Below are 12257 nucleotides of genomic sequence, written 5' to 3'. Positions count from 1 at the left end.
GGGGGTCATAATGTATCACTTACAGAACAAGAGATGGATGAGAGAGAGAGACATGGAGGGAGGGTGCATAGCTTAAAAGTGTGAGGATTAAGATTCATGTTTGTATTTATGCTGAGATGAAAAAGGAGAGAGCAAGAAGGGGGGGGGTGTACAGGGTGTTAGTGAAATACTTATCCATCATTTGGTGAGCTGGAGCAGAGGCTGGTGGGGGAGAAAAGCAGCATTATGGCTGGTGTTTGCATCGTCGTGGTGGGTTAAGCTAGAGCAGAGAGGCAGCACACGCTGCTCTGACAGGGAGAAAAAAAGTTGGAGAATTGTGTGGAAAGGGAGATTCTGATGGAAAACCGATGGAAAAAAAGCAACAGTAGAGAAGAAGAAAAACAAATCGGAGTGCTGCTGAGGATGAGAGGAGAAAAAGAGAAGTAAAGGGTTGTAAAAAGAGAGATCGAAAGGGGGGGGGGACTAAGCGGGAGAGCAGCAGGGAGACAGGGAAGAAGAGGGAGGTGAAGAGAGCGGAAGAGGGAGGGAGAAAGGAGGTGTGATAGTGGGTGGGAGAGGAGGAGACAAGCTGGTGGACGGGCAAAAAGACAAAGGAAATAGAAGAGAGTGAAAGGAAAATGTCAGTGGGCTGGTTAGGGATGAAGAAACTAACACATGGTTAGAGATAAGACAGCCAAGGTCTCAAGAGAGGGATACAAGAGTGCAATGTGGAGTAACATGTAGGTTTAGGGAGAGGTAAAGAGAAGGAGAGAAGAGAGGGGGGAGGAAGAGATTAAGGAAAAAGGCAGAGTGATAGACTGGCAGAGAAGAGGGAGGAGAGAAGAGCTGGATGAGAGAGGAGGGAGGCCGTCTCATAGAGCGCATACAGCACGCGTGGATCTGGTGTTAGAGCGAAAGAGAGACAGAGAGGGAGGGAGGGAGGGAGGGTGGGAGGAGAAAGGGAAACAGAGGGAGGGGGTGAGGTATTTAAACGCCAGAGCAGGACAGCACAGGCGAAGCTCTGAACTCCCCCAGAGTGAAGGTAGGACAGGGAGAGGAAGCAGAAGAACAGAGCTCTACAGTTTTCCTGACAGCCAAGCCCACACACTCACACACATAAATATTGCAGATACAAACACACACAGATACACCAACTCTCACACACACACTTTTGGACTTTCAACTCATTTGTGGACTCCAAAGGCTGTCCTCTGGAACTCTACCTGTGCCTTCCTCGCTCCCACTCATCACTCTCCTCAACTCTTCACCCACCATCACTCCCTCAGTCCCTCGCTTGGTGAGGGCAGATGGCCATGGCGCGGGCCTCTCTCGGGGGTGCCTTAGGCTGTGCCCTGCTGGCCCTAGTCTTGACGAGCAGCAGCATGGATTTCGGGGCGCCACCTGCAAGCTTCTACCCTCGTTTTAACCCCTTCTTCTTCCTGTGCACCCACCACGGGGAGCTGGAGGGAGCTGGGGTGGCAGAAGGTGGGGGAGAGGTGCTACTAACCCTCCAAATTACAGGCAACCCCATAGCCTACACCCCTGGACAGGAGTACCAAGGTGAGCACATCCCCTACGGTGTCCTCTTTTTCTTTTTGCTACATGTTGAAGAGAATGGAATCTATTTAAGCAAATTGTTTATATCAGTGTTGAATCGCATAGAAAAACAAAAACTGTCGAATTGATCTGATTGTAAATTTCACTTTGTGAAAATACAATGCATTTATATTATTTAAAGTAGTTTACCTCTTGTGAAAACAATTCTTTTGTAAATGTAGATGTTTTCTTTATGCATACACATTGCTGAAATGTGCTAAAATTGTTCTTATGCATTAAATACATTTTACATTTAAAGATATTAAAAAACAATTTCATGATCACACGTGTGTACAGTTTACTACATTTTACATTTTACTTGCAGGTGTTTTGCTTTGCACATGAGGTACGGCTGCGGTGTGTGCATATGGGAGTGTGCAGTTTGTGTGGGGTGGCTGTTGTTGGACACATGCATTTATGTAACTAATAAGTAGTGATGCTGAGTGGGACTCCTGTTCAGTGCAGTGAGCAAACTTGGTGTTTTACTGAGCTGATCCTGATCCTGATGCTCCATGTGTAGGTGGTGTCTCCACAGGACTAACAGTGAGATCCCTCCAACTGAAAGAGAGAGAGAGAGTGCAGAAACTGGGAGCGCGAATGGACAAGCAGAGCGCCATAGAAAGCTCTGACTCAGAAATAAAGACTTAGAAATCAGAAAACCATGCGTTGCATGTAAGTGGAGACAGATTAATGTCCCCTCTCCCACACTGATGTGCTGGCACCTGGTGCTGGAAAAATGATCCCCTCTGACCTCCCGAACATCATTGCTCAGTCACTCACTCTCGTCACTCACTTAACACTGGGGACAGTGACCCAAACAGGCCACCACAGACACAGTAAGGTCACATTCCTATGCAGCTATCTTCTTCTCTAAGAGTTAAATATATACACATTTGACGCATATTACTGATTATATCTCACTTCCTAAATATACACACATTGTGTGTACATTGCCCATATATTTTCCTAACCCTGTCTTTGTTGTATTTTACCTAATTTGATATGGCCAACAATGGATTAGTTACAATGTACAATGTATACCTCTTGATTTCAAAAAGGATGTGAGCAGCAGAGTTTGTGTAATTGTATATAGAAAGAAAAGGATATGAGACGGACAGGAAAATAGAGGAGGAAGGGAGAGGAGTCTGGAAGAAGCAGTATTATCCTCTGTCTGAAAACAACAGCCCGGATCAACACTTCAGTCAAGCACCTTTTAACTGGGGCCGGGATTGTAGGGAGAGCGGGTGGGAAGAGATTTGAATAACTAGCTGGTGGATGGGAGGGATAGAGCGCGCAGAGAGGTTTAAATAATTAGCATTAGAAATGTGGTGGACTAGGAGGAGGGGGAGATTTAAATAGGGCCATGGCTGGGATCGGATGGAGTAGGGGGAGATTTAAATGACGATGAGAGGATTGAGCAGATAAGATACTAGCAGCGGGGCTTGCACGAAAGAATGACATGGTTCCAAGCTGCTCACTCATTTTCTCCGTCCCATGTTTTGGCACATGATGGCACCTCATTGTCACATTTCTGGGGTCTTGACTTAGTTTGGGGATTGAAGGATGGATGGCAAGTAAGCAAGTAAAATGTGGCTGGCGGTGTGCTTAGTTGTGCAATCAGAAGTATATGTCTCTCATCCACCTTTCTATCATCTTCTCAAACATTGATGGTTACATCAATTTTTACATGTTCTTACCACAGTCACTGCTAGTTTCATTGTGGCAGGAAATGGGTGTTTTGAGGGCCACATATACAGGTATGTATACAGGTGTTAGCTAGGGTGGAAATGTATCTGCCTGCTTTGCTGAACGCAGAATGAGAGAAAAAGATAGAAATAGAAAAATAGTAAATCCCATCTTTTGGTGGTGAGAAGAAAAGGACAAGGGAAGTGCTCATGCCATTTTCTGCGAAAGAGCTTTTGTATTTTTGCATGCTTCTTTTATTTGGTTTGATCTCAATAGGTTTTTTCTCATTGCTTGTTATGTGCTCTCTGGGCTTTAGTTTTGGATTACATTTGGTTTAATCTTCTAAAAGCAACGTGTGATCTAACCACTGAAAGAGCTGCATGTGGAAATGGTGGGCGGGAAGCATTAGAGATGCTGGCCGTGTGGTTGTTTAAGGGCTGTAGAAAAGAAAACGGAAGAAAGAGTGTGAAGGAAAAAGGTTGTTGGTGGAGGACTGGAAAGTATGAAAAAAAGAGATAGATGACCCCTTAAAAAAGAGACAGGAAGTGAGTATCTCAAAGAACCACCTCAGTATTTAGCCCAGGCCAGAGGAAGATTCTGTGTGGCCGATTTGTTGTACAGTAATTGGGTTTCTGACCTGACCTCACTGCCTCTCGCTTCTATGTTGCTTTTGAGTGATACGACCATGTGTGGGCAATGCAATTTGTGCGTGTGTGTGTGTGTGTGTGTGTGTGTGTGTGTGTGTGTGTTGTAGATGAGATTACTGTGTTTAGCTATCAGAATGAAATGACCAAGAGAGGTTGTGTTACTCTCAATGTGAAATGTTTGAGAGGGTGGGTGTATTGGCAGGGTCATAGTAGACAAAATGAAAACAGAAATATTGTAGAGACACTCTGAACTGCTGGGAAACAGAACGAGGGGAAATGAAAAGATTTGTATGCTTGCATTCAGACTGTAGGGTCAATCCTTGTACTAGATCAGTAGAGACCAAGTGTCACTCACACACACTCGCATACTGCCCCCATACAGCCTTATCTTTCAGAAGAGAGAGAGCAGCAAAAAGAAGTAAGGTCACACTAGGATTTAGGCCTGCACTCTAAATAATCAAACGACCCCATTGAACTACTTTTGCTGCCCAGGAAGCAGTTCTTTATTTCAGCAATGTCAACGCATTTTTTTGTCTTGTACTCTTTTAACTGCTGTGGGAATGCAAGATGTTCTCCATACAGCAACCTCATGTTGATAGGAAGCAACATCAGAACACAAAACCCAGAGCCCCATTCCTAAACACAGTCTATCAGAGACAGCTGGTTTTCTTTCTTGTTGTTTCTTGCCTTCTCTTCTTTGGAAACATTACACATTCAGTTTCACAGATTAACTACAGCGTTCAAGAAGGGATGGTAACACAGAAGTGGGAGAACAGGAAAAGGCTAAAATCCTCCAGTTTTATTATCAGAAAACATTGTCTGTCCAGTAAAGCACATTGAATTAACATCATGATCAGAGGGGACATCAGTCTACTGTGTTATGCAGTATGATTTAAAAGCACAATAGAAAAGATTGGTGAGGCAATAGAATGACAGTGTGTTGCCTCTGCAAGTAAGTAAAGAATAAAAATGGAGGTGCATGAGTAGAAATTGGGCCAGTGAGATTGACTGAGTGCCATTGTGTTTCGAGGAAGTTGTACAATTTTTTTCTTTAGATTTCATTCTTGTTTGTAATGATGCATGTGCACTTTTGATTAAAACTACAGTTGTGATTATCACGCCAGCGGTTTCAGGAACACTATATATCTGTATTTGTACAGAACACAGTGCTATGTCCGGTGTCAGTCAAGCTGTCAATTTTATATTTTATGTTTATGGTATTTGAAAAACTTAAGTATGTGCTTGTATACACAGTATGCAATTTGCATAAAGTATAAAGTTTGTGTGTGTTTCTACATCTAGGGTTGTTGATGTCAGTGTAAAGTACTGAATGAGCCACTCACGCAAGTCACTGCCGAGGCAAGCAGGTTCAGGTAGGCAGTGTGGCTCTCCCTCTCACTATATTCATTGTTCCTGCACACTACTGAAAGCCAAACAATATTCAATGGGTTTCAGTCAGTGTGTCTCTACCACACTGCCACAAAAGAAAAACAGGAGGAGAAACAGTAGTGTGAGGGAAAGTGACAGAGGGTAAAACAAGAGAGTTGCTTAGAAAACTAGTTGACAGTACAGGCTGAAATGGCCATTGCTAATCTGTCAATGGTCTCTACAGCAGTCCGTGTTCCATGGACCTTTTCATGTGCAAATGATCGAAGAGGCCCGAGAAACAATCAACATTTCAAGGAGATTTGGACGTTGCCACTAAATGACATTCTTAATGGGAACTTGGAGATAAATTCATCCCCACAAAATGCCATCAGCCCTTCCCATGATAACCTATCAGATTAGACATTGGGAATTACTTCAGCAGCTCTCCCGCCAACCACCACAAACAACTCATTGTGCCTTGCAAACGGAAAGAGGCCATTATCTATCTGCAAAGTTGATTACTTGTCGTGGTTGTGGGAGTTTTTTCTGCGAGTGTGCTGTTGACCGATGTCTGTAGAACAACAGACGTCAGTCATGTCGAAGGGAAGGTCACAGGCACAAGGCCCCAGTGAGGCTGTAGGAAAGCAGATATTAGCTTACCATAAACAAAGTCATATCAGAAAAGGCACAGCGAGACACCATGGAAACACAAGTCCTCACAAACTCACAGTTGTCTTTGTCTTTGGACTGAATGCCATAATGGCATCAATCTGTAGAGATTTCAGTAGACCGTCGGATGTCATCATCACCTTCTGCAGCACTTAACCTCTTGGGACCCTTAAGGGTCTGCTTTCTGACCTCTGACCACTTATTGTCAGTGTTGCATTGCTTGGAACTCTGTTCCTATGGAGTGATTAGATTTGGCTGGTGTTCCCACTTTTCATGTCCACCAGTCTAGTGCTCATTATGTCTCTATTTAGCTTAACATTAGTATTTCATATTTATCTATTTAAAAGACCAAGAAAACTCTTAAGTATTTCTCACGGTACAGCAGGCATTGGTCAGTGGACCATCAAAAGACTGGCCTAGTTTTTATGGAGACATCCGGTTTAGGGGCACAGGGACATTGAAAAAAGAAGATAAGAGGTGAGGAAAGAGTACAGAGTATAGGGGCTAAAAAAGCAAGAACAAGCAACATGCAGATAGCACAAGCAATTTTTTTGTAACTTTCAAATCGTCCAAACCTGTGCATTCATTAACATCCCAGCTCTTCAGCCTCTCTGCCTCCTGCTGCTTTGTCTGAATAGGTCACTTCACTGAGTAGATAGAAGTGTGTCAACTGTATTACTGTTTGTATGGGCTTGCTGGTTGTGTTTGGGTGTTCTGTCTTTGTGAACAGTGAATGATGAACCATTTAAAGAGCATTGTATTCACTGAGATATGCCAGTTTCTTTTATATAAAGGAGCAGATGGGCAAGAAATGAGAATGGATATTCATTGGGAATCTTGCCTTTGTCACACATGCACGCTTGGCCGTGCACACAGCACTCAGCTCGTAGTGGGTGATCCATCATGACACGGAGACAGGTCAGATGTTACGCTGGCTAAACACAAATGTCCTGATCAGCAGGCTATTACAGTGCTTTGTGTTGATGTTACAACAGGATATAACATGATAACAGAAGGTTCCTGTTTTCCTCCTGTCAGGTGCTAAATGGTTGTATCACAGGATCATGCTCTAGCTATTATTACATACTGTACTAATACTACAGAAAACTTGCAGTGACATACACATATTTGATCTGTCTCTGCCTTTGCATTTTATCATACAGAAGCAATGAGCTGCAGCAGCTCTGGAGAATTTGAAGCAGAGATAGTTGAGATGGTCCAGATGCCACCTATACGCTACATTTGTGGAAAATTGATTTATTGCATCAGAGCATGGAGAATCGCCTCAGATAACAGTGACATTGTTAGCCTTTGCCAGGCTGGTGCCAGAGTGATGCCAGCAGTGTGCCAGGTGTGGTAGAAAGAGCTAAAAATGAAGGCAGTGAGTGGATAACTGCCAGGCAGAGGTGTGTGCCTGTGCCAGTCTTATCTGCAAGCGTCACAGAGCTGTTACGTTTTTATTTTCAATTTCCTCAGCGACACATTTTCCAGCCAAAACATGAAAGCTCTTAACATGCAAATGTGAGTTGTGTTTTCAGTAACTTTCATGAGTGGGCAGATGAGTGGGCATAAGTATTTTCAGGATGTTGGAGTGTGTACTTACCTTTTGGGGATTTGCCCAAATTGGAGTGACTCTCTGTTGATAATACAAACTGGGGTGTACAGATGCTAGGTTCTTGCTGTCCTAGTAAGTTCTTGCTTGCTGTGTTTCCCTTGTTTCACTTTCTGGTATCTGGAGGTTTACGTTTTAGACAGCAGAAGAACTAACAAAGATTCCATTTCTGGCACATAGACTAAACATAATGGCTGAAGCTTCTGGCCAACTCCATTGGTTGCAAATACTGTAGTATCCTGGGAATATATAATACTTCTCACTTGATTTATTATCTTAATAAACATTTGAATAATGAGTTTATTATATGCTCAATCACTGCTTTCAAGTGTTCTTCAATATAACATGATATTAATTTTGTAAATTGTGGTCCCATTTATTTCAAAATTGATAATAAAGTTAGGATGTTTAAGGGCGTGGCTACACACCGACCTGTCAATCATTACAAAGGCTTAGCATTACGTATCCATGACACAGAGTACATTACATGACCTTCTCACTGAGTGTTTTCACGTCATCAAAGTTAATTGGAACATTTGGTCATCTAAAATGTCTTGTTCAGCAAGAGTTGAAAATCTACTACTTTCCCCTTTAGCGTTTGGCTTAACACAGCACCATTGCAATCTTAAACAGCACTGGCTTGGCCGCGTCACCACCCCCAGCTCCACCCTCTCATCAAAAATCTTCCGGCTGCAAAAAACCATGATGGTGACGCATCACCAAATTCCAAGCTTCAAAGCGGCTGTCCACAAACCAATAGGTGACTTTATGGGTGCTGGGTCCACTATTTTTCTATGTCCTGGCACTTTAGCCACATGTAAACTACCCCAAATATGACAGTGACAGTATGAGTTTTCCACACTTGAAGAAAAAAGCAAACAGAACACCAGCTTACAGAGCCCACACAACATACTCTACACCCTGAGGCTGACGATGAATCCAAACTGCACTGTTTTACCGCCAAACTTAAAAAAAACACAAGGGAAGCAACCTTCTACAGTCTGTTTAAATTATTTTGTAATGGCATGTAACTGCTTCCATCCTTTCCTCTTTGATGTTTACTTTACAAACACATTTCTACACATAATTACAAAGTTAATTTTCATCACAGAAAGCCCAAACACTAGGTCTACATATAATATTAAGAGCTCTGTGTGTCTATGCAAACTCATGCTAATGTCCTCATCCCAATCTACCTCATAACAATGGACCAGTGTTCATTCTCCTTAAGGAGTACCAAGTGGCTCTAAGCCGGATTTTGAAAAGTGATGGATCCTTTTTAAACCTTTCTTCCCTCCTCCCTATCCTTGGTACTGGACGTGTTGTTCTCACGGGGTGGTTTCCCAGCCGTTGTTGATTAGCGTGTCAGCTTTGCCGATGGCCTCTTCCTTTTAGAGAATGGAGCTCCTGTTGGAAGATTGTGTACCTCCTCCTCCTTCTTCTCCTCCTCTTGCTCTGGATCCTCCTCCTGGCGACTTCATTGAGAGAGCTGTAATCCCTGCTTGGGGGGCAGTGTGTCGTCTGTACTGATAGCATTCAGAGGGCCTTGTAGCGCTCCAATGGACCCACTACAGAGGAGGCGGCATGGTGCAACTGGCTGGGTGCTGGGCACATGGCGCGTGGCACAGGCGGATTAGCCCCAGCTCTACCCCCCATTCAGCTCCAGCCTCCTTCAAACAGCCAGACCCATTCTGCCCAGAGAGACACGGCAGGCTGTCAGAGGCAGATTACACATCCGCGGACATGCACAAACTCACACATATTGCTGCCGAAAGTGACAGCATCGTTGAGGGGGATAATGTTTACAGGGCCCATGAAAATACTTCATTCCACTGATGCTCTGTCGTGAAATCCCACATATCAAGCCTCATACACCCAGCCCCCACAGGTCTACATGTCATCAGTGAGCTCTGACTCAGGATTAGAACATCCAAAAAGTTTCTTCCAGTTGACCAAAATAAAGATTAGTACATTTATCTTGCTTTTGGATTCATCAGGAAGATTTGTGAATGGCAAGCTTGCCAATAAATTTAAAAAAGTGTCCTTTCCTACCAAGCAGGACCCAGATGAGCAGCATGTCTGTGTCCATCCAATATAAAGGACAGTGTTCCTCTCTCTTTGGCAACTTCTGTCCTTGGCTTCTTTTTCTTAAAAAATGAACATGTAGCTGGAACGTGTCTGTCACCTGCCGCTAACTGCACACTTTCACAGGGACCAAGAACATAAAGTGAGACTAGCTCTAGCATTTACGGTACCTCAGCCTTCCCTGTCAGTCATGCCAGTGGCAATAGATAGAACAGTCTTTTTTTGGGGGGGGATCTTTCAGTTAAATTGCTAGGATACGGTGTTTAAGGTTTAAATTAAGTATGTATCAAGTGTAGCAAACACTAATAAAGAAACCCTAAAGCTAGTATACCTCTAATAAGATACTGGGACATTTGTGGCCTGTTGCAGTTGACTGTGTACTTTGGGCTGTTAATGAGGCCTGGCCAAGGTTTAAACAAGAACGTCACAATGTCTTTGTCAGTGACTCAACACATTTGTTCATGTGTACTTGGCATGACAGCATAGGATACAAACTGATAGAGTCCTTGAGTGATCCTTGCTATCGAGTAAAGGCCGAGGTGTGAGGTGGAGGTTGATGCAGAAAAAGGAGGATGAGCGAAGGGTGATGGAGGGAGCGTGTCAATGTTAATTACAGCAATGAGTGCATTCTTACCAAGCTGAGCTGTTGTGATTAAGACTGGATGGCAAGGGAAATGCTCCCCATTGATCCACTGCCAGTAGAGACCATCTAGTCTTTCATTACTGTAACCAGCTTGTTAATTAAAGATCAATCTTTCCCCTCTGCTCTATAAAGCCCTCCGCCTCACCACTGTGTCACTCTCCTTCCACCCTAACATTCATACCCAAAAGCAATGGAGGCACTTCAGACTTTGACTAATGTCAGTACTTTTTCACTTAGTTGGCCATAATCTGTGGTTTTCACGCCAAGAAAGAGCAGGGAGCGGAGAGCAAAATAATGTGGCACAATATCCTGCCTTCCTCTCCAGCTCCCAGGACGTCTTTCAGTTCTATAAAGAATTTGCCAAACTCTAGAATTGCTTCAAGATTGAGGACTGAATTCAAATTTACTTACTGAATAGAAGTTATCATGTTGTCTTTCAACTAGTTTAAGCCCATGAAGACGACTAAGAGGAGGGCAGGTGCACCTGGTGCTAACTTAATCACTTATTCTCTTTCATCTCATGAACCTTAGTGAACCTGGAATAAGCAAGGTTGAAAAATAAGGATGGAAATTTAGCAAAACAAAAATAAGTATTTCCAATACATTGACATTTATTTACTTTGGTCTATTTGTTTTCTTGTATTTGAGGAGAGCTATATGTTGTGTGTCACCAAAAACAGCCCATCTAAATTAAAACAATAATGGACGAGATTATCTCTATATTTTGAATCCAGTACAGGTGGCCAGGCTTTCAAGCTGTTTTCTCATGTACAGCACACCTGTCAGCTCTGCAGTAGCCACAAATTAATCTATGATTTTGGCCACTTGATTATTAGCATATAGTATATAAAATTGCATCAAATAGCAAATTAACTTCATGCTAAAACAACTCAAATTTGACACAGATCGAATGTTAGATGGTTGTAATGGCATTCTTTTTCAGGAGAATGGCATGTTGTAGAAATTACATAATTGAGAAGGAAGAATGCTTGATTGTGGTCTTGGTCAACATAGAAAGTGATTAAAGTCAGTCAAATCTTGTTGTATTTGTGATTTGTAATGGACTTCATTAGGTTTCAGAAATGATCAACAGGTCAGAGAGTGAAAAACAACCTTTTATTATTGAAAGGTTGTTTTTCACTCTACCGTCCATGGATCTATCACTTTGCTTCTTTTATTGATGTAAAGGCATGCACACTGGATTATTGACAGAGGTGATTTGGTGCTCACTCATACAGTATATGAAGATAATGGATTTGATTGCCTGTGGCACACATTTCTAAAATGGAGATTGCATGGAGAACTTTGATGCTTTAAATTCTTAGCACCTTGGCTATTGTGCTGCAGACCTCCAGCTATTAGGTTAGTGCAGCTGGTATTGGCCAATTAAGATTGTTCAATCCATTTGTTTTGCATTTTTTTTAATGTTAAGAATGGGGATGTCCCAATCCCAACGCAAGTATTGAATCTGATCTGATTTCACCAGGAAACCACTTTCAGGCTGTTATTCTCTGGAGCCGACATTGGAGTTAAGTTTAGTTTTTGTTGTCAGGGGGGGGACTGTTTATGTTTTTTTTTTGTTTTTTTTGTTTTTTTTTGGGGGGAGGTGGGGGTGGGGGGGGGGAGTTGCTGGGATCCTAAAGACAACTGTTTTGGTGTTGAGAAAATACAAATTTGCTGCATTAAGTTAAATGTATTAAGCTTAAGACATAGGCCTGCACGATATTGGAAAAATCTGACATTGCAATATTTTTTTCCCCTTCGATACATATTGCAATATGAAAAAAGAAAAAGTAATTTTTAAAAGATGACATAAATAGCTCTATTTGGAAATAATAAACTATTTTCAACTACTGTGGTGATTTTGTATGGGAGTTTATCTACAGAGAAGAAAAAACTGACTAACGTTACTCTTCTGAAGTGGTTTTGGAGAGGTAAATTAGGTTGAAATACGCTGGTTGACTAGCATGAC

At 42.6% G+C, this 12257-nt stretch overlaps 1 protein-coding gene across 4 annotated transcripts in view; it reads left to right on the top strand.

The window, feature by feature from the left end:
- Window positions 1–12257, top strand: part of reln (reelin) — a 156437-nt gene that overhangs the window by 36863 nt on the left and 107317 nt on the right. For 3 of the 4 annotated variants that reach the window (XM_032523791.1, XM_032523790.1, XM_032523787.1), the window contains exon 1: window positions 960–1539. The exons of the other annotated variant lie outside the window; for it this stretch is intronic. In XM_032523791.1, coding sequence (XP_032379682.1) covers window positions 1287–1539 — 253 coding nt within the window. In that variant the 5' untranslated portion in view covers window positions 960–1286. Of the gene's footprint in view, window positions 1–959; window positions 1540–12257 lie in introns of those variants that run through there. 4 annotated transcript variants of the gene reach the window in all.

The sequence above is a fragment of the Etheostoma spectabile genome, chromosome 8 (assembly GCF_008692095.1).
Source record: "Etheostoma spectabile isolate EspeVRDwgs_2016 chromosome 8, UIUC_Espe_1.0, whole genome shotgun sequence".
NCBI lineage: Eukaryota > Metazoa > Chordata > Actinopteri > Perciformes > Percidae > Etheostoma > Etheostoma spectabile.
The sequence above is the reverse complement of the archived record's forward strand: the minus strand, read 5'-3'. Positions and strand labels throughout refer to the sequence as shown.